At 51.8% G+C, this 22,218-nt stretch overlaps 6 protein-coding genes across 6 annotated transcripts; 1 reads left to right on the plus strand and 5 right to left on the minus strand.

Moving 5' to 3' along the window:
• Positions 1-1,541: 1,541 nt before the first annotated feature.
• On the minus strand, positions 1,542-2,949 carry MAA_07408 (uncharacterized protein; the record flags this gene model as incomplete). Its single annotated transcript, XM_007825406.1, has 5 exons — positions 1,542-1,722; positions 1,786-1,902; positions 2,064-2,372; positions 2,448-2,517; positions 2,583-2,949. The coding sequence occupies 5 exons, from the start codon at positions 2,947-2,949 to the stop codon at positions 1,542-1,544; spliced, it is 1,044 nt and encodes a 347-aa protein (XP_007823597.1).
• Positions 2,950-6,073: 3,124 nt separating this feature from the next.
• Positions 6,074-7,279, minus strand: MAA_07407 (Acyl-CoA dehydrogenase/oxidase; the record flags this gene model as incomplete). Its single annotated transcript, XM_007825405.1, has 1 exon — positions 6,074-7,279. One exon carries the CDS (start codon positions 7,277-7,279, stop codon positions 6,074-6,076), a length of 1,206 nt encoding a protein of 401 aa, XP_007823596.1.
• Positions 7,280-7,723: 444 nt separating this feature from the next.
• MAA_07406 (methylcrotonoyl-CoA carboxylase beta chain) lies at positions 7,724-9,606 on the plus strand (the record flags this gene model as incomplete). Its single annotated transcript, XM_007825404.1, has 3 exons — positions 7,724-8,265; positions 8,341-9,385; positions 9,484-9,606. 3 exons carry the CDS (start codon positions 7,724-7,726, stop codon positions 9,604-9,606), a joined length of 1,710 nt encoding a protein of 569 aa, XP_007823595.1.
• A 461-nt stretch (positions 9,607-10,067) lies between these two features.
• On the minus strand, positions 10,068-12,771 carry MAA_07405 (uncharacterized protein; the record flags this gene model as incomplete). The annotated part of the gene is made up of 2 exons (XM_007825403.1): positions 10,068-11,305; positions 11,403-12,771. 2 exons carry the CDS (start codon positions 12,769-12,771, stop codon positions 10,068-10,070), a joined length of 2,607 nt encoding a protein of 868 aa, XP_007823594.1.
• Positions 12,772-17,000: 4,229 nt separating this feature from the next.
• Positions 17,001-18,111, minus strand: MAA_07404 (B-(1-6) glucan synthase; the record flags this gene model as incomplete). Its single annotated transcript, XM_007825402.1, has 2 exons — positions 17,001-17,633; positions 17,719-18,111. 2 exons carry the CDS (start codon positions 18,109-18,111, stop codon positions 17,001-17,003), a joined length of 1,026 nt encoding a protein of 341 aa, XP_007823593.1.
• Positions 18,112-19,739: 1,628 nt separating this feature from the next.
• MAA_10948 (uncharacterized protein) lies at positions 19,740-20,208 on the minus strand (the record flags this gene model as incomplete). Its single annotated transcript, XM_011412893.1, has 2 exons — positions 19,740-20,142; positions 20,204-20,208. 2 exons carry the CDS (start codon positions 20,206-20,208, stop codon positions 19,740-19,742), a joined length of 408 nt encoding a protein of 135 aa, XP_011411195.1.
• Positions 20,209-22,218: the final 2,010 nt, after the last annotated feature.

A 22,218-nucleotide genomic window follows, 5' to 3' on the forward strand; every position in this document is an offset into this window, starting at 1 on the left:
ACAGCTCCTTAGAGCTGCACGAAATGAGCTACGATGCCATACTACGCAAACCTGGAATTACAGCCTATGATAGTACAGCTTTTCGGAGTTTCTTGGCGAGAAAATCTTGTCCCGCCTCACGCGGTAGCGTTTTACAGAAACAAGAAACATTAGTTCCAAATTTCTTATTCTCAGCCGCTCCAAGACGAATTACTCAGACGCTGTACAGCAACGATACAACTACATATGCCAGGCATATCAACCTACTGCGGAGTTCACATCTAGAATTATACCTGACCATCAGCATGTCTAATATTGACACGAGGGCTAGACATGGTGTCATGCAGTGAGCTGCACAGGAAAACGGCTGAAAGTCTCGAACCTGCGCCCCAGCATCAATAAGCCAGAGTGACGGTCGCACCAACAGCCCAAGTTATTGCATGTGAGGCTGCACGGCGCGCTTTTATCTCCATCAGTTTCCGACAATACAACTCTGTGGCGCCAGTCCAAGAGTCGATGTAAGAGGGGGTGTCTTGTTGTCAACTGACCCTTTCCTCCAGACGTCTGGACGGCAGCCTCTAGCTTGATGGTTCTGGCTTACGCCGTGTTGACTAGCCTTGCTGTTCGCAAAGGCGAAGAAATTCGGCACGTGGAGTGCATCATCTGTGCGAGAAGACGCCAAGATTGGCATTGGGGAGGAAGGAGACCGAGATATGTCGACACGCACCAGGTCCTATCTAGCCGGCTGTCAATCGTATCATCTTCGTGATGAATCAGACTAGACTTGGAAAGGCGAGGCAACACTGAAAGCTCTCAGTCTATACCAACCATACAGCATGATTAAGGGGATACCAAAACCTCCCCTTATTGAGGTCGCAATGCCCTCGTCCTTTGCCAAAAAGCACAACTTTGATATTCGCCAAGGCTCAATTTTCGACAGACGCGTGCCTGTAGGCTGACACTGATTCGAATCAGTCGATTACTTTCGACCTCTTATCTATCTACCTACTCGGGTAGGGAGGCGGATACCCCTTGTGGTCGATGACGTAGCCAACTACTCGGTGAACTAGGTCCGCTTGCAATTCCGGCATCTTGGAGGGACTTCAAGCATTATAACCTCCTATCAATCCTGCAAATCTCTCACGTTGGGCGAACGGTGGACAGCCTACACTCAGCAGGCAGTATAACTAATAGTGCAAGGGTTCGTGCAATGCCGGTGCTCCTAATACGTCGCCAAGTCCTTGATCTTCAAAATACTTGGTAGGTGATGATAGCCTGGTTGACTTTGACCAGGCACATCGTTACCGGACACATATGCTGTTCAAAGACTGTGTTGCAGACATGCAATTATCATTATTACTAGCCTGATGGAAAAAAAAAGGACAGTAGTACCCGTCATGAAACTCCCCAACGCCTGATACAGACAAGGAAAACCGAGCCCATTTAGGTTATTTCATATAATGACTGATGCTTCCTTTGCCCGTCCCAGACTCGCTTGTAAATGTCATTCCCCGGTCAAGACTTTTCATTTGTTTTATTTCTGTTGCAGTAAGCATCTCCGCCTAGGTCACGGTGTATCCGCCATCGACGCGAATGTCGGCACCAGTGACGTAACTACTGGCATCGGAGAGCAGGAAGGACACAGGACCCATGAGGTCTTGAGGTTGACCCATCTTGCCTTGGGGGATAAGTGAGGTCCACTTCTGCTTGAGATCGGGGTTCTCGTCGAGAATCTTTTCAGTGCTGTAAGGGCGGAATGTCAGTATTTCGGCAACTGAGCTTGCTCGTTTGTGCTTCATCACTCACAGTGCAGTCAGCATGTATCCAGGGGAGATACAGTTGACGCGGATTCCAGCATGAGCCCATTCGACGGCTAGAGAAGCTGCCAGATGGCGCACACCAGCTTTGGCAGCGTTGTAGGGACTAATAGCAGCGTACCGTCAGCAATTGGCCTCTTCTCCAGCACATGTACTCCATAAAAGATCGAAATCCACACCCCCTGCACCCCGCTCGCGATCGGCATCATGTCGACCAGGGGATTCGGAATAATGTGAGTAACACAGGATCGCCAAGGAATCACTTACGCCTGAGGCTGGGGAACGTTGACAATGGCACCAGACATGCTACCAATCATGACCATGCTACCCGGCGCTTTGCGCGCCATGAGATGACGGGCAACAGAAGTGGCAAAAAGGTATGTTCCGTCGACATTGACGGCCCATAGCTTACGCATACGGTCGATGGGGTAGTTCACGGCTTCGAAATTTTCAGTAAAGCCGGCTGATGTGACGAGGTGGTCAATTTTGCCGTGCTGCTCGATAACCTCAGCAATGCAACTTTCGACGGATTCAGGGTCGGAGACGTCGGCAAAGTGGGCGGTGACGGTGGGGATTCTTGAAAGAACAACAGTTAGAACAAACATATTCTCATGTTCTTTGAATACGTGTATAAGGAATCGGAGATCTTACCGCTGAGCGTTGGGGTTCTCACGGTGGAAGGCATCCATGAGCAATTGGGTCTGCTTCTGAGCTTCTTCCTCTATAAATCAGGTTAGTTGAGCAACCTGAACAAGGCAACAGTCTATAGGGAAGAATGTGGCCTACTGTTCATGTCAACAAGGGCAACATCAGCACCGGAAAAAACCATGCCCTGAGCCATAACCAAGCCCAAACCACGAGCACCTCCAGTGACAACACCAACACGGCCATCAAGAGAGAAGCTGGGGAGAGTAGGCTTCACGAACTGTCCACCAGTACCCAGGACTGGCTTGCTGGAAGGCAGTTCATGCTCTTCGGGATGCTCGACTTCAATGTCAGAATCGGTGCGAGAGTAACTGCCAGGCTTGTTGCTTCGAGGTGGGATGTTGTGCAGATTGCGAGCGGCGGCGAACGACGGCCGCAAGGTGGCAGGGACAACACTTCGCGTAGCGTGCCGCAGCATGGGAGCGAAGATGGTCTGCCTGGAAGCCATTGCTGTGATGATGCGTGAGTTGATGTGAAGAGAAATCCGAGAAAAGAGTATTTGGAGGAAAAAAGTGTTTCCTATTTCTCACAACGTGAGAAACCAATTTTTGGTGCCGTGTACGTGGATCGAAGACTTGTCCGAAAGCGGTGGCGTCGAGGCTCATGTAAGACCTTTCTACACAACTTGATTTCGCTGCAATTGATGGTCCAGCGAGAGCAAGAGAGTGATAAGGATGGAGACAAAGGTGAGCAGAGAAGAGCAGAGCAGCGCAGCGAGCGGGCGATTGAGTTTGTGGTTTATATTTCATCCACCTCTGCCCTAGGTGGCGAGAATTGATGGTCGTTCAATGTTGATGCGCACCCCTCAAGCTCCAGTAGCGGGCACCCCCCTCCCCTTTGCACTAGGGCCGGCAGCGGGGACAACGGGGCAGGGGGGGAGGCTGTGGGCACTAAATTGGGAACATTGAATCAAGCTCCATGTCGCCGCTGGACTTGGAGACGATGTCCCAGCACCACTTGAGAAAGCCAAGGTCCAAGCCAGGAGATCCCACCAGAGGCTACATGTGTGAATGGCCGATCTGTCTGTTGATGATGCCCATCGCTTCTATCGCTGCCCAATGGACAAGCCAGGAATGTCACTGCACGGTAAAAACCCTCAGCCGATGGTCAGGGCAGCGGCGACCGCGGACATCATGCAGAGGCAGTGGCAAGCAAACCAGCAAAGAGGCTCGCAGGACTCTGCGGAGCATTGAAGATGGTCGATGCATCCTGGAGACTCCGGAACACGGGTCGACCTGCATCTACAGGGGCCGCCTTGTACCGATTGCTCGCTGCAGCGCTCGTGTAGTACTAGTCGAGCTCCAAAGTGCTCCAACATTGAAGTTCTAGAGCTCTTGCACAGCCCTGCCGGACCGTCTGGAGCAAGCCCCGGAAGCCATTTTTCTGGGGCTAGACACTTGACCCATGTCTGTCTTGGAGAGCCAAGTGGTGTGAAACCTGCAAGAAAGCTGCACACGGCAGAAAGAAGCGCGCTCCAAGGTTCCATTGATGCAGGTAATGTCCAAGTTCGCAGGGACAGACAAACAAAGACAGAAACAACCGGCAACACCTGCACAGCCAAGGATGGAGGCAAAGCTCACGGCCAATTCTGGCCGCGAAATACGATACGAAGTGAGCATTGAACTTCAAGGTTTGGAAATGACTTCGACGGCAAGTGGCGGCGGGGTAAGACTACTCCGTATACATAAGTAGACAAATAGTGAGAAGGCTCTAAGGCAGCAGGACCGACCACAGAGCAGGGCAAACATGTCTGCGACGGTTTCGCATGTCCTTCATCTGTTTCTTTTCTATTCAGTATTATTTTCTTATATATCAGGAAATATTGCGAAAGAAAGAAAGCAACGCTCCTGATTCCTTTTTCAAACTCCAATCGTGCTTCGCTACTCGCTGCTTTGTATCTCTTGGGGAACCCGTACAAAAAATGGAACGACACCAGCAGCCTGTCTTGCATGTGCGGGCAAGAAGCTACTCTCGCACCTGGTTGCTTTTTCCTTGCTAGCTCAGCCAAGCAAAGGCTCGAAAATTCCAAGCACAACCCAAAACAATCATCTACTAATAAATGCCGTTACTATGTTTTGGCAAGGAAGAGGACGGGGGAGCAACCGAGCACAGAAGACAAGGGCTGGTGGTCACGCGGAACACCACAATTTTCATCGTACATTGTCGTATTACCGAGTGCTGAGTACTTGCTCAACAATCTCTGTCAGCATACCACTTTGGATACGCCTACCCTCTGCCCATCAAACGAGATAACACTCCGTTGATCAGGGCATTGCGAGGACTCTCCTTCCGTCTCAATCCCAGGTCCCCCGCTCGCCAGTTGATCTGTATATCATGCACACGGGCTTTTTGACAGGACAGTAGGGCATCGCGGAGTGGGCGTGAAGAGCGACAGGTGTGTCCGTTTGCGAACAGGACACCCTCACAAAACCTTACTGATGGAGACAAGGTACTCCGTACTCTGTACTAAGCTCTAGATTCAATGTTCGGACCGAACTCCCCGAATCTCACAATGCTGCTGGCACACCGCGGAGCCGGTCCGCACGCCCAAGAGCGAACTACTGACTCTTGGCTCGACCAGGTACTGTAGATTTGGAGTAAATCGACACTTTTGTTCGCCATATCAATTTGTTGATGAGTCCAATTGGAACGAAATCGTCCTGATTTCATCAGTCTGCCGGCCAAATTTCACTCCCTTTTCTTGGTTGCTACCACGGAGTACAGAAGACGAACTGAATCATGAATTTTAGCCTAATATTTAAAATTGGTGCCTGGAGCAAACCCCCGCAAGCGGACCCAGCACACCCGGCAACAGTGCCCTTGTCACCGCCAGCTAGAAACCACCTGTCCTTGAACTATCGTGACTTGCGTTTGTTGGTGTATTTCCTCTTTTCACACTCCTGTCGACCTAGCGATTGCACCATATTCCATCCCCTTTCCACGGGTTCCACACACATGTCTCGTGAGAAATATGGAACGGAAAATTTTCTCCATCTGCTTTGCACTGGATTATTGGCTGCATGAATTTGTTTTTTCTTCCCCCTTTACCAATGCTGTTTTGATACGTTGCGGCACTATTTACATGGGACATTGTATGTACAATTTGCGACCGCCTCGCTGCAGCACAGTGGATGATGCATGATCATCGTGATCCTGGCCGCTTTCTATCTGCCCACGGATCTAATGCATGGAACTCAAAATAGAGTACACGGAGCCATCTGCCCGTCCCTGGCAACAGCAACGTAGTGCCCTATCCAGGCGGTATTCAGCTGTCGTGATGCGCGTTTCCAACATATCCAAGCGACTGTCATAGTAACAGTCAACCTCTTGTCCAATCCAATGCAAGCTTCTGCGATACATTTACGCATTGGCATACTCCTTGTTGAAAGCACGTCCAATGACCATCCGTCTAATTTCAGAAGTTCCAGCACCAATCTCGTACAATTTCGCACTATCAATCAAAATGCGTTAGTCACAAGTAATTCAACCTCGCACCCCCATTTTCAGAGGTTTACAAGTCTTGTCAAGTGTGGCAACAAGCCACTAGATGGGAAAACAAAAAAAGGTCAAGCTTACTCTCTCAGCAATCTCGAGGCAGGCATCTCCTCAACATAGCCCATACCACCCAGCAACTGGATGCAGTCAAGTGCGCACTCGGTCGCACGCTCAGCCGCGTACAAAATGGCGCCAGCACAGTCCTGGGTGCGGATAACGCCCTGCTCATCAACCTGCCTGGCCGTGGCGTAAGTATAGGCCCGCGACGCCTGCAGCTTGGTGTACATGTCGGCGAGCTTGCCCTGGACCAGCTGGTTGTGAGCAATCGGGGAACCAAACTGCTTGCGCTGGTGGGAGAAGGGCAGGGCAACGTCGAGCGCGGCCTGCATGATGCCCAGGGGCCCGGCCGAGAGGACCAGGCGCTCCAGGTCGAGGCCCTCCATGAGGACGCGCACGCCGCCGTTGACGCTGCCCACGACGTTGTCCTCGGGGACGAAGACGTTGTCGAACATGAGCTCGCCCGTGTTGCTGCCGCGCATGCCCATCTTGTCCAGCTTCCGGGCGCAGCTGAACCCGTCCGCCTTGGTCTCGACCAGGAAGGCCGTGATGCCCTTGGACCCCTTGTCGGGCTCCGTTTTGGCGTAGACGACGATCAAGTCGGCGTCGGGCCCGTTGGTTATCCACATCTTGGAGCCGTTGAGGAGATAGCCGCCGTCGACCTTCTTGGCCGACGTGCGCATGCTCACGACGTCGCTGCCGGAGCCGGACTCGGACATGGCCAGCGCGCCAATCTTGGTGCCGGCAATCAGGCCGGGGAGGTACTTCTTCTTCTGCTCCGGGCTGCCGTTGAGCTGCAGCTGGTTCACGCAGAGCTGCGAATGCGCCGCGTAGCTCAGCCCAATGGACCCTGACGCGCGGGACATTTCCTCCATGACGACGGCGTGAGCCTGGTAGCCCATGCCCAGCCCGCCAACGTCCTCGTCGGCCGTGATGCCCAGGAACCCGGCCTCGCCGAGCTTCGGCCACATCTCGTTGGGGAAAGCATTGCTCTTGTCTGTGTGCGCGGCGACCTCTTCCGTGATTTCGCGGCGCGTGAACTCGTGCACACGCTCGCGCAGCTCGTCTAGCTCCTCGGTCGTGGGCGCCTCAAAGCCCTTGGGGTGCTTGGACGAGTGTAGTCTTTTCTGGACGCCAGGAAGAGCGATTGATGCGGGCGAGGGCTGTAGTCGCCGGGTGGCGGGTCGCGAGACTGCTCTGGTGAGCGATCTAAAGCTCGCTGCCATGTTATATGTGATTTTGTAAAGGCGTTGAAATGAAAGGGTGGAGGAGAAAAGTCGAGTGTCCCAGGTCAATTCCCAGGCAAGCAGCAGACAGGAAAAAAAGTGAGGCACTGGCTCGAGTCCAGAAAAGAAGTCCAAGTTTAAAGTAAAGCCGAGGATCTGGATGGATGCGGCCATCCAAGGCTCACAGCCAAAGATCTGCGGCTTACTTCGGCTTGCTGCGGGCCGCCAACCCCAGATTTTGGCTCCTTCTGCCCACGACGTCAGTTTGTCGGCTTTGCGGACAAGCTTGCTCTCGAATGCTACGCCTTGTCTCGGCCTTTCATATCCCTTCTTCTTTTCCTCCTTCGTCGTCTTCTTTTCTCCCCCTTCTTCCCAGAAGCCTGCCTTCTTGCCCAGCGCCAACAAGAGTTGCTCAATTACACCTGCAGAGACGCCAATTCCACAATGTCTCTCTGCCGGTCATCACAACAGGCCCTGCGGCTGGCCCGCCTCCGCGCCCATCATCCCAAACAGCATCACATCCAGTCCCGCGCCATCGCGAACCTCACGCCCCCTCACCAAGCAGCCGCCATATCGCGCCTCCAAACCAATGTCGACCCCTCGTCGGAGGAGTACAAGGAAAATGAGAAGCACATGTCTGAAGTCACGGCCAGAATGGCCGAGCTCACGCGCAAGATCCAGCGCGGGGGTCCTGAAAAGGCCCGCGAAAAGCACATTGCTCGCAAGAAGATGCTGCCGAGGGACCGCATCACGTCGCTGATTGACCCCGGGACGACGTTTTTGGAACTGTCCCCCATGGCCGGCTACGAGCTGTACCCCGAGGCCGAGGTTCCCGCCGGCGGCATCATTACCGGCGTCGGCGTCGTCGAGGGCGTCACCTGCGTCATTGTTGCAAACGACAGCACAGTCAAGGGCGGCACTTACTATCCCATTACCGTCAAAAAGCATCTCCGTGCCCAGGCTGTTGCGCAGGAGAACAAGCTGCCGTAAGTGATCGAGGCCGTGGCCCAATCTGCTCTCTCCATCTTCTCAAACGTACCCGCAGCTAAACGTGTGAATAGCTGCATCTACCTGGTCGACTCTGGCGGTGCCAACCTCCCGCACCAGTCCGACGTCTTCCCCGACCGCGAGCACTTTGGCCGCATCTTCTACAACCAAGCACGCATGTCGTCGCAGGGAATCCCCCAGATTGCCGTCGTCATGGGCCCTTGCACCGCGGGAGGCGCCTACGTCCCCGCTATGTCCGACGAGTCCATCATTGTCGGCGAACAGGGCCACATCTTCCTTGCCGGCCCTCCCCTCGTCAAAGCCGCCACCGGCGAGGTCGTGAGCGCCGAGGAACTCGGCGGCGGCAAGATGCACTCCTCGGTGTCCGGCGTGACCGACTACCTGGCCGTCGACGACGCCCACGCCATCACCCTCGCCCGACGATCCATCAGCAACCTCAACTGGCCTGCCAGATCCGCCACCACGCAACCTCCTGCCACCACCTTCTCAGAGCCCCTCTACGACCCAGAGGAGCTCATGGGCATCGCAACCACCAATCTCCGCAAGCCCATCCCCATCCGTGAGGTCATTGCCCGTGTCGTCGACGGCTCCGAATTCTCCGAGTTCAAGCGCGACTTTGGCACCACCCTCGTCACCGGCTTCGCCTCCATCTACGGCCACAAGGTCGGCATTGTCGCCAACGACGGCATCCTCTTCGCCTCGTCCGCCGTCAAGGGCGCCCACTTCATCGAGCTCTGCGCCCAGCGCGGCATCCCCCTCGTCTTTCTGCAAAACATATCCGGCTTCATGGTCGGCACCGCCTCGGAGCGAGACGGAATCGCCAAGCACGGCGCCAAGCTCGTCACGGCCGTCGCCTGCGCCGACGTGCCCAAGTTCACCGTCGTCGTCGGCGGCTCCTACGGCGCCGGCAACTACGGCATGTGCGGGCGCGCCTACAGTCCCCGGTTCCTCTGGATGTGGCCCAACGCCCGCGTCGGTGTCATGGGCAGCGAGCAGCTCGCCGCCGTCATGGAGACTGTTGGCCAAAAGGCCGACCCTGAGCTCAGGGCTCGCATCGATCGCGAGACCGAGGCCACGTTCTCCTCTGCCAGACTCTGGGTAAGTGGCCCATAAACCGAACCGGCCTCTTGTCTAACCCCAAGCCTCTGTCCTTTTTTTTTTTTTGGCTAGTGGCTAACATACTCAATCAACTACAGGACGATGGCATCATCCCCCCTCAACATACTCGACGCTACCTCGGCCTAGGCCTGCAGGCTGCCATGGGTGGGCGTAACGAGGTCAAGGCTGGAGATACCAAATTCGGTGTCTTCAGAATGTAAACAAGAGAAGCAACCACAAAAACTAGAGTATGAATTTGATGACGCCGCAGAACCTTGTCAGTGAGCAGTGGTTCCCATGTATTAGAGCATATTGTATATATTTTACCATAAATGTTCTTTACAAGTAAAGTAATTGTCGATGAATCACAAAGTAGGCTAAAACAAGTAGAAACCACTATCAAATTTCACTTCTACCAATGCCGGGACGCGACACGATATTACATCATTAACCCATTGATTTCTTGATATTCCTCCTCAATGTCGGTGGTATTAGCATTTCTTCATCTATCAAAACGCCATCGCTGAAGTCCATTTTATATCGTACAATCCGGAGAATATGGAATCAATCAACGGAGCTGAAGAGTCTCGACAAGGTTTATGCGAGACCTCTCCCCTCCTTCTATGCGACTCCTTCACCAATCCCGTTCCAATCGTTGAGACATGGCGGCATCGGCATCACGCTAAACGTTTCTGTGCCCAACTGGTCCGTTCCCAACGTTGACAGATAGTGAGACCAGGTTGATGCTATTTCCACCCCCAAGATCAACATTGGACGCCTCCTGCTCCGTGACTTGACTCCCTACTTGTGTTTGGCCCCTTATGGCCTTGCTAAATAGTCGTTGTAGTGTAGATTGGGCAGACACTGCACTTTCCACGCTCTTCTGTTGTAGTATGTAGAGCATTGCAATCCGTGAGAAATCAAGCACTCCCTCTGTAACTGGAAAATTTGAAGGAGCTCTGCTAGTGGTGCTGGCAGTTGACCTGGAAGTAGACTGTGAGCTTGATGAGAACATGGATGTCAGGGTCGACCCGGCTGGGGTAGTTGGTGGTATTGTTGTTTCCGTATTTCCTGGGGGAGCTGAACTTGGCACTGATGTCGTAGGCTTCTGGCCAGTAACAGGAGGAGTCACAGTAATTGTTGTCGTCGTGGTTGGTGGCACGAGAGTAATAATTGATATCTCCGGAAACTCTTCAGCATTCAGGGCACGATTCGCCTGATTTTGCCGCATGTCTTGCACCTCATCTGTAGCTTGACCGGATCTGGTAGAACGACCGTCAAAAGTGACAATTGAGTTTTGAGCAATGCATGATAAGTTTCCAGAGTTAAACCTGGCCAGAATTGAGGTGCCCGACAGTGGCACAGAAAAATTCTTGTTGGCATCAGCTAGCAGCCGTGGAATAGCTCTGCCCATTGTTACGTTGTTAATGCTTGACTGTCCGTCAGTGGAAACCAGATTTGTCATTGTACACCCTGCATTACCACCATCGCCACAGGTGGAACCTGTAAAGCCGTTGGTACAGATACATGAACAATTGCCTTGGGAAATTACGCTGGTACCACCATTCAGGCAAGGTAGTCTCTGCTGGCATTGACCGAGAGTGAGGTCCTGATCTTTGTGGCCGAGGTTCTTGAAAACAAAAAATTCGAGCGGGACGACTATGGCTGCCACAATGAGGATAAGAAGTAAGAAGACCAAAAGGATGACTAGCCACAAGGGTAGACCGCAGCATCGTCGTTTAGGCTTTGGTTCAATTTGACCGCTCGGGGATCGTGAATGAGTACGTCGATCTTGTCCAGAGACTGCTGGCCACGTGCCACTCCTTATCCACGAGCTGCGGCTGGTATTGTTTCGAGGTGTATGAACAGGTGGTGGAAAGGCTGCCAGCATGTCTGACAATCCAGATCGGTGAGGGTCTTCTAATACCAAAGTTAGAATCTGACAATCATCCCGCCCGTCCAGAATGACTGGATGAAAACTAGGACAAAGTGCTTATTTTCTCAGTGGTATAGCTACCTTTTTCAGTGAGATACCCTTCCATAGCATCAAGTCTGCTTGCCGGCCGTTTGCCCTTGTCAATCATAGCTGCAAGCCTGGTTGCGCGCCGAATCAAATCCGGCAAGCTTGTGAGGCTCCCCCTAGCCTCTGCCGCTCGAACTGCGTCGATGTCGAGCCTGGGCGGACGCTTCATAGCCGAAAGGCGAGATTGCCGTCGAGGGACATCTCCAAGTTGCACAGACTCTCTAGAATCCGATGAATTTGCAGTGCTATAGGGCTGCGGAATAGCATCTGCGGCTAGACTTTCCCTACTCGAAGCATTGATAAACGATGCTCGTGGTTTTTTAATGGTAGGAACAGTTTCGGATGAACTTGTTGCCGGACTCATATAGTCTTCATTCTCCAGTACTGTCCTCGCTGGTGCTGGGTCTTTTCCGGTATTTGTCCCAGAACTGCTAGCCCCTTTTGTTGTAATCAATGCCGGTTTACCCTTCTTACCCAAGCTTGCACTCCGTACCAATTGACTCTCATCTCCAAACTCATCATACCCAGATTCTCTGTCCTTTTCTGTTATTGATTCTTCGTAGAATGCGTCGCCATAGGCAGGGCTGCCTATTTCAGGTGATCCAGCGGGCCACGTTTCAGGCATAGCCGCGCTTGACGCATATGATCCATGAGATCTTGACCGCGGGCTTTCTTCGGGTATGGGAGAAACGTATGATGCACTCGAATAAAAAGACGATGCCCCTCTTCGGCTTGAAGGTGGAGGTCCCAAGTTTGCACTCTTCCTGGGCACCGCTGCGGGAATCGGTACCGGAAAGTCGGGTATTGATCCCACAGACGATATTGTCTGCCGAGTAGAGCTTTCTGATGGGGCCGATGGGGAGGAAACATTATAATTGTCGTTCTTTTCTTGAGACGTGTCTGGTAGGCCCGATCGAGAGGTGAAGACAGGGGTAGGTTGTTGTGGTTTTGACTGGTCAAGTATCGAGGGAATTCTGCTCGGACTGGGTCTCGGAGGTCTTTGAGGTATCTGTTGTGGTTTTGAAGAAGACCGATATGAGTTTGGGTCGACAAAAGTCGGCGGCGAGGTACTGGAATTGGTGAGAGGCCACTGTGGCACCTGGGTTGGTCTTGATATTCCCGGGCCATACTTTTGGTCCTGGCCAGGAGGCGATCTATTCTTCGCGAACCTAGACTGAGAGTACCCTGGCGGCGGCGGTCGCAATGGTGCCGAGGGCTCAACAAGGTTTGGGTTCTGTTGCGCATATCGCTGTCCCTCCCCATCCCTCGCTAGCATGCCTTGGATTTGTTCCCGGGCCCTTCTAACAGACCCTGGTGTATTGTATGGCCGGTCCATATCCCTTCCATTGTAGGGTTGACTCATTTGACTATTTTCAGCAGCCGCGAACCATTTATCGCAGGATCAGTTGGAACGTTCTGGGTGATTTATTTGCAATGGTTTTCCCAAACAAGTCAAAGACTGGTGATAAATGGAGAGATATCTCGTCTCTGTATGATCAAATTTGCCAAAGATATCCCAAATGTTCCGTTATGTTGCTGCCGGACTGTTGAATCGGGGATTGGTTGATAAATACGTAAGTCGTTGTGTTGCATCAAAATCGGGACGGCTGTGTCCTGTAAGTGAAGAGACGTGAATGAAAGCTGTCGTAATTCACATATGTCGCATGTCATATCAAAACGAGTGGTAGATATAACTGAAGATGAATATGCGACCATTCAAGTTAACGAAAGTTTAGAAGAAAAAGAGTGAAACGAGTGCTGGGTGTCCAATTAGGAACACTACTCAGCTCTCTAACTGAAATAGAAAAAAGACAAGGAGCGCCCCAATAGTCGAGTAAACAACCTATCAAACTGGCATTAGCGGTTTCGTTTGGACACTTGGGATGAAAGACTTGGAGGGCATTGAGGCCAGGTTGCTGTCCAACGAGTGCCATTTGTGAGGCTTTTGCATAAAGTCATTGATCAAGCCCAGAAGCCTCACAGGGCGATGCTCGGGGTGAATGGGGTCATGGGTTACATACGAGAGACGCGGACAGTCTCAGATTCCACCACCTAGTGGCAAGAGAACAGTTCCTGAGACAGCATGCCCCAAATCGGAACTTATGCCAAATGAAGACTCGCAGAGCCTCAGAAATAAGCGGGATGAGAGGCGACTAAACAGACGCAAAATAAAAACAGAAGAGAAGGCTCTGGGGAGCCACGGAAGCCAACCAAGAAGAAAGAGAAGGCCCAGAGTTTTTCTGGTAGGAATTCGTCGACGTTAAAACCTTCGTCGCAATGCCGGAGGTTCTCGTGGAAGTTTTGGCTCCGTGTCGCAAATCAGGGCTGGGGGTCTTGTTTCAGATTTTGTGCCGAGCAAGAGAATAACGAACTAGTCAGAACAAGAGTGAGTTTGTAAGTCAAAGCCCCAGCAGCATGAATCGATACAACAGTGAAAAAAGTAAGAAGCTGAAGGAAAAGTCAATAGACAGTGAGCCCGGGGATTTGGGCGTGCTTCGGCAGTGTGTCTACTGGCTGCCATCAAGACCGCAGCAATCTTGATGCTGCACGTAGCAATCTCTGGGACATTACCGGCGCAGGAGCAAACAATTCTTACCTGGTAAACTGATGAAGGTGGCGCTGAATGCTTCAACCGTGTCTGTGCGACGGCGTCTGTCCGTCCTGGACTCACGAAAATGTACAAAAGATTGGAGGCGAAGAGAAAGAAAAGTGAATGAATGAAAGCAGCTATCCACAGGATGCTGGAGGGGGGGAGAAGCGCAACTGAGGCAGTTGCGACAAAGCTGACCTGCAAAAGGGGAAGTCGCGACGCAAAATGCACAAGACGAAGACGAGTGGCTCGGAGGGGGGATAAAAGACGCCAAAAGAAAGCATGGCGGCCAAACACTATGAATACGCCTCAGAATCACTCCGTATTGCATGTATGTCGTCCCATGCCTTGACGATAGATGCAACACACTGCTGGTCCCTGCAAGTGCAAGGTGAGCGTGTTCTGTAAGCCAGTGCCACCCCGACGGTCGCAAAAACGGGCAGGGGGTCGAGGCTGGCGTGTTGACGTCGAACCAGGTGCGAGGTCCCTCCACGACCAAGGTGCTGCATCACGTCAAAGAATCGGCTGCTTATGGAGATTCCAGGCCACTGAAATTTGCACCCGCGCTACTACTACTTTGTACGGACATTGTATGGCGCTCGGGGCCGTATGCGAGGCCAGCTTCTGAAAGAACAAACATCGACTGGCCCGAGGCGTTTTGGTCCGAGCATTCACGGGTCCTGTTCCTGGATCTTGTTCCTGGATCCAACAGCCTGGTCGTCCAGGCACCGCCAACAGCCCAAGGCCAAGTCCAAACGGCCCCCTTGGGCCCGTCTCCGCCTGGCGCGTGTTAAGTGTGTTATGTGGACCCGAGGACGTCAATTGATATCACACAGGACTGCGGAAGCCACCCAGCCCCACCAAAAAAGTCAACTTTACTCTGTGCTCGTACTATACGGAGTACGGAGTATTACAAGTATGATGCGCTTCGCGCTGCTGGCTTGGCACCGGCCAAAGGTGCTCGAGCCCCCGCGGAGGTCCAACTGAGATTACCAGGGCGATCTCTATGAAGCAACAGTCGCAATTCTGGCCGTCTCGAATGTTTTTGGGGGTCATGGCAGTGCCCGACAACAGAGTCCAGATTGTCGAGTCTCTGCTACTTGGGCAGTTGAATGCCAGCCATTTGGCAATGTCTTGAGGACACGTTTGCTCCGCCGGCTCCAAGACAGACAACAACCAAGTCACGCTCGTGAAAGCCAAATCAGGCATTGAGGCCTCATCCCTGCTGCTGGCCGCAGGGTGCAACGTTCTCGTGGTTAACTGGAAACACTAGCGCCGTGTTCCTGCATGGAGATTGCATCCACACATGAAGCAAGATATCGTGGTCTAGCGATAACTTCTGACTAGTGTGGATGGAGCGCGCCGCCATTGTGCATACATACATACAATGTGCTATAGTCTCTCTGGCAGCTTCATCTTTTCTGTCGCAGCCTTCGAGAAGGAGATATAAACGTTCGGTCAATTTGTCATGGTTAATTTGACGACAGGGCGGGCTCATGATGGGCCCAAATCGCGTGTACTTCGCGTGGAAATGGTCGCAGAATATATTGCTGCGAGTTATCACCCGCACATCGGCACACAGACGCATTCGGTCAGATGAAAGCCGTAGCCACTGGGACAATAACAATGATGAGCACCCGCACTTTGCCGCGGACTTGATCGGGCGATTGTCAGCACCCCCGGCCTCACGACACCATAATAGTTTATACCAATACCCAAGGAAACTATATTCCTGTGTTTAGTGATATTGAATGGCATGAGCAACCAGGACGCAACTCGTTCAACCCGGCTCAGCAACCATTTGACTTTCTTGAATAGGAAGACGGACAGTTGATCAGCAGGATCCACGCCTCCAGCATCGGCAAGGGCTTAACCGGCGAATACAATGACGACTTAAAATAGTGACAACAAGGGGTGCTCTGGGGGGGAAGAGAGCCAAGCCAACGAGAATTTTTCCTGTTGTTCTGACCAGGTCTCTTTGTGCGTCTTTTATTTAACGCCCGCTGTCAATTTCAACCCGTTGACATGATTTGGCTGAGAGGTATTCATCATTCCGGGGCGCCTAGCCCATGCTCAGAGTACCTTTAATCTTACATCCGGTTAAAAAAAATCCCTAATAATTCGGGACTACCACCCGAAAAAGCGAAGATCGAATAGCGACTCGTGCATACGACTGCAACATGATTACCAATTGCTACCGCTCTGTTCCATTGTTGGTAGGACTGCTCCTATGACAAATTTTGCGCCGAGGGATCTACAATGAATATTGCTGTACTACAACATCTATACCGGGAACGGAAGGTGTCTGGGTAAAAACGGTGCCAGTATATCACGCAGTATATATGGTTTTACACTAGAATCTGCTAGCATACCGTCAGAGGCAATAGATATTTGTCCACCGGGTGGCGTAGAGCGACCTAGGCATGGGCAAACTCATTGCCTCCCGCTGTCCCCAGGTACGGCCAAATATCCTCTGTCACAGACCGCAGCTTCAAACAAATACGCCGGTCTGGCCAACACATCTGTAGTGAGCAAGTGGGCAAGACGGTGGAAAACCGCACCCAAGGGGGCTCCTCTCACAAAAGACAGATCAAAAAGCTGGCCGACACGAATAGTAGTACTAACGCCAACAATTCGGCCAACGTGGGCTGTCAATGGTGGGACTGGTCAACTTCAACGGCTATTATAACTGATATAACTCATGAGATGAACGGGACCGGCTGTGGAGCCCTCATGGCTGAATGCATGAAGGCATATGCAAGCCTCATCTCGTGGTTGTGGAAGATTGGTATCTGCTTGGAGATTAAATATTTGTTGCATGGAGGGCAATCCAACAGAAACCACGGCAATGTATCCATGGTACGTGGCTGACAAGCATGTAAGTAAGGCGTACAACTCCAATTTGCAATGTACGAATGCCAATGTACACATGTACGGTGACTCTCCACGAGGCCGATGAAACACAAATCGAACGATTCAGTTCTTGGCCCGCCCTTTCGTGCTCAACACTTACGAGGTCTCCAGCCAGGAATAACATAACCAGGGCCATCGGGCTTCACAATATCAAATTTATCCTCTCCCTGCCAAGCATGCAAGAACCAACCGACATTTTTCTGCTTAAACCACTCGCAATTATCATCAAATGTTTTCCAATAGCGCGTGTACTGGGCAACGCCTACGTCCGTCTTTCCAGGATTGTGGTCGGTCTTGCCCCAAGCCCAAGGACTCTCCGTGATCATGGTAGGCAGCTTGACATGATCCAAAACCCACTGCGTAGTCTGTTGAATGTATGCCCAGGCCTGGCCCTCGGGATTATTGCCATGATAGAAGGGCATGGCATGGATGTGGGCGTAGTCCGAGTTGCTTTTAATGCCGCGGCCCAGATCGGTCAAACCATCGCCGTTGCGGAGGTAACCAGGACGGTCCCAGTCCTCGCTGATGCCCGCCTTGACGTGGTGCTGATTCATCCGCTTGCGGAATGCCCCGAGGTCATTGACGAAGTTACCAGAGTCCATGCCGTCGCCAACTGGTTCAGAGCCCCAGTCAGCGCTGTGGACGACGTACGGTGCTATGGCCGCGAATTCACGTTTGGCGAGGGTGTCGTAAATGGCCTGTTGAGATTGCTTCCAAACATCCTGATTGCCTATCAGCCTCCGGAGTCGCAGCTCCGCGTGGATAATTCACGGACTAGGGTTATCAAGGGATATATTCAAGACGTACACCGTCACCAAAGTTTGTCCAGACCTGCAAGATAAGAGCCATGTTATTCTTGGCCGCAGCTCGAATCGCATTCTCAAACACCCCGGGCTGGGTGCATGTAGGGTAGTACATGCGTACGATGCTCGCTCCAAAGTCCTTCTTCATCTTGGCAAAGTCCTGGTTCATCCGGTTGAAGCTGTTGGTGTAGCTGTTGCAGTTGTCATCCTCGAGAGGGTAGCTGAATCCCTGGAAGCCATACGCCATGGACTGGGGACACCACCAGTCCTCCAGTTTGACATTGGGAGCTGTCATATCTCCGGGTAATTCGGCGTTGCCATAAGGAAAGCAGTTTGGAGTTGCAGCTGCGGCCGCGAGAGCCCGCAGACCAGCGAGAGCCAAAGATGTGAGGTGCATTGCAGCAACGCCCGAGAGCTTATGCGAGCTTTTTGTTTTGCGGCGACGGGAATGACGCCAACTAATCAAGGAAGATGACGGGCACATGTATCCTTAAATACTGAGCCTCTGCTGCTTCCGCTCGCCATGCGAGGAGCTAGATGCCATCCCAATAGTGCCCTGAACTACGTCGATTCGAGGGCTGAATGCCCTCATGCTCCCATCTAGTCAGCCCTAGCCAGCACAGGTAGGAGTGACACGGTAGGATAGCTGCATCTCCCGCTATCCCCAGGGCCTGAACACGGAAGCTTACTCCTACTCTATGACACACCGTCTCTCAAATCGCCATGCGTATGGAGGACTCACATTTCGCCGCGGCCCGTATGCCTAGCTCTCACGGAAGAGATTGTGGGATGCGACGTTGTTTTCTAAACCGGGCCGACTGCAAGCCAGTTTGTAGTCTAGCGTGTTAAAGCGGGCCAAAAGCTTGATTGTCCGGCCAACATTTGTGCAGGAATGCGCCAATTATTGCGGCAAAACCCATCCATAGAAAGGACGAGATTCAACGCCGAAGTTTCAATCCTGGGCACTGGGGTGTTCTTCCCCACGATCGCGCTAGATGATGGATGACTGGCATTAGATAGATTGCTGTGAATGGCTGCAGCAATGTGGAGTCCCGTGTGCGAAAGCGAAATTGCCCGATCCGATACGTGGAATGAGACATTGTCTCATCTCTTTCGTTTCTCGCTTACCCGACTTCTCCACCGTTCAGAACTTCAGGAATTACTACTGCCTGCAGACATTGGCCGCAATGCAGCGTCCGAAAGACATCGATAGCTTCGACTTTTGACTCTTTGTGCCTTCTCAGCCGAGAAGTGGTCTGAGGCTACCCAATTGAATGATGCCAAGTTGTGTTTGACCCAAGTTTCGGAAGGAGCGATGAAACCACCACATTTTGATATTCACAACGACTAGGTATCTTCATTTTTAAACTCCAAGTCTTGTTCAAGTTGCTGCCACTGCCTGTAGCTTGGCCAACAGGCGCCGCGCTCCTTCAAGCAGCCATCTGAGCTGCAGATGCTGATACAATGGCCGCCCTTACGGCATCTCGCCCATCTTCAGTCAGATGCGGTAGCAATTTCTGAACAATAGGGTAATGCGGGTTTCTTGATGCAAATGCACAAGCTGCCTGCGGCTCTGCATTCAGCTTGCCCGATGCTGTCGAGGACGGCTTTGCAAGCATTAGACTGGTCAGAATCATAGCCACAATCCTTTCTTGTCCAGCAGTAGCTGCACATTGAAGTGGCGTCAGGTTGCAGGAGCTCTCACATGGACTGACATCGACGCCAGCTTCCAACAAACAGTGAACATCATAGCCCAACCCGAAGTTGGCAGCGACGTGCATTGGGAACACAATAAGTAATGTGTGTATTATTAAGAACAATATGGAGGGTTTCTTCCAAATACGTCGTGGTGCATCGGAGATATTTAATGGCAGCTTGTCGGACGGATCTTGTTTCCAGAAATGGAAGGCAGTCGTATGAAACACGTGGTAGGCGGCTCTGCTCGACAACTCCAAGCTTGAATACTGTCCTCAAGTGCTGATACAAGTCATAGTATCGCTTGAGTTCTGTCTCTCAAACGTCTTCCTAGGGCCCAACGCTTAGACCGTTGAGGTATGATCCCTGGATAGAGATGGCGTATCCTAGGTCTCCAGATTGCTGTAGCTCTTGTACTAGAGCAGATATATCCTCTTGCGAATCAAAAAAATGCACTCCATTTTGTCTAGGTCGACCTTCATTCGACCGAATAGGACAAGACATCAGCACTGACGCCAGCCTATACCGGACCATTGGGTTAAGTTGCGGTGTCCCCATGGCCTGCCTCGATGTAGATCGTGCAGCTTCTCGCTCCTTTAATACCAGTGTCCGAATGTCGCTGAGATCGGGCTCGTTGCTGATACTGCCCAGGCGCACGCCGTATACCGCTTCAGATATCTGAACGCTGTCGCAGACTCGTTCGATGTGTGTAATCCAGGGGCTGTGGGTGGACCTGAAAAAGGAAGAGAAGGTCAGTAAGACTAGGTGTTTCCACTCCGAATATATTTTCATACGGCATTTGTACTAGAAAGGGAATTAAATGACTGATAATACTCGAAGTGTACCCCAATCTTTTGGGGAATCTAGATACCTGTCCACCAAAGACTGCTCACTTTTCTCAGATTGTTTCGTCAATGTGGATTCACCCAGCGATGGAGTAAAATTTTCTGCGATAGCGCGAACATTTTCGGAGCACTCACGACCTAGATGTATGCATCGGTTACATATTTGGCCTGGCCATCCTCTGTTATTGGGTTCGCACTCTGCCATGAGGCAAGTTAGTCGACGCCAAAGTCTTTCATACCTCAAGCCGCCCCTCTTATTCAGAGGTGACGACTTCAGAGAACCATGCCCTTATAAATGTTGGGATCGGTCGATGAGTGGTGTAGGAACGTTGACCATGGACAGTAGCCGAAGCTGTAGGGGGCACTCCTTTATACGACGAAGTGAACCATGGATCAGAATGAGCAGCAACTGTCTTGTCTAATTATTACGTTTCTCTTCTTCCTGATCTATACAGTCACTTGCTTGAAAGAAAGACCAAGGTGTGTGACAACGCTGCGAAGACTACGCAACAACAGCTAAGCCACGGGGTTTAGGTGGTCATTGGACAACCTAGTCAAAGGCCCGAGGAATCATGACATATTGGTCCGATTGTCAGCTCGCCACACAAAATGTTGAGACAGGACACAATATATTACAGATCATGTCGGCTTAGTCGCGGAGTCGCAGTCGCTGATTTGCTGAGGAAACGCGCCACAGTGATTGTGCTTTTCAGCTCTTCCACCATGAGCTGATGGATCGTGGATTCGTGCCAATGTTGGTTCCCACCGTCTTTTGCACTCTTTGTTTTCTCCCCCTTTTTTTTGTTGGCTTCCAACTCTTTCCTTAGTCGAACAACAGAGTCTCTGGAGCTTGTTCACATCACATTCTACCGGCCGAGGCGTTGATGCCAATGCTGACTGGCATCTTACACGCGGCTCCTCACCGCCTCGTACTGGTTCGCCTCACCTTCAGGAAGAGCTAGGCTGATTCTGAGTTTTGGTCAATTTTCCCCCCAACTTTTCAATTGTAGTCTGTCTTTCCAACCTCATGATTTTCTTGCTCTTAAGAAATCGCCAAGTTGTTCGGGTCTGGTCGCAACAACCACTTGAAGACCGATCTGCCACAGTGAAAGCGGATGCTGGCTCATCAGTATATATTTTTGCAATACGGATCTATGTTGTTTCCTACTTTGCGATTTTGTGTCGTCACAGCTGGTCGCAGTCTGATCTTCCAACCAACAATGTACATTTGACAGTCTCTATCGCCTCTGACAACAAAGTACCTTTCTCATCACCACGGCCAAATGGAGGTAACGGTCGAACAATAACCCCCCCCTTTCAGTATTCCTAAACCGATGGGGCCCGGCTGACATGGTAAAGTTTTCCTGTTGGAGGTCGATCGCACTCTATCGCGACCCCTTTTCCCGGTCGTTGGCATGCCTAGTGAAGCGTGACAGGGTCCGACGTCACCAACGCCAACGCCGACGTACCGAGAAGTACTTTTTTTTTTTTGCCTCTCCCTTGCTGCCAGCGTGACTGAGTATGTGAGCCTATTTTCGTATGCCTTGTCGCTTTTTCTGTTCGGTGCGGTCTTTATAACGCGTTATAAGATGATTGTCATCCCCTCTGCACCGCAAACCACGCCAAATAGTCTCTCTTCTTTTCTTCAAAATACACACCCATATATTGCTGCGGCACTGGTATCTCTTTTTTTCTACTCTGAATTACAGCGTTATTTGAAAACATACCGTACTAAATTTACAGCATTTACTCCCAGGTATACATTCATGTATCTCAAGCCGACGAATGTGGCAAGTTGACTAACAACCTTGGCTGTGACAGCTTCATACACCAACATATCTCTTTGCTCTTAAACACCAACTCATTATAGCGTGGTAATAAGAATCTATGGCTGAGCAGCCCACACTTTCTGTCGAGGTGGTGGTGGCTATTGCCATCGGCGTCCCGGCACTTCTTATCGCCCT

Source organism: Metarhizium robertsii (assembly GCF_000187425.2).
Source record: "Metarhizium robertsii ARSEF 23 chromosome Unknown MAA_Scf_3, whole genome shotgun sequence".
Classification (NCBI taxonomy): Eukaryota; Fungi; Ascomycota; class Sordariomycetes; order Hypocreales; family Clavicipitaceae; genus Metarhizium; species Metarhizium robertsii.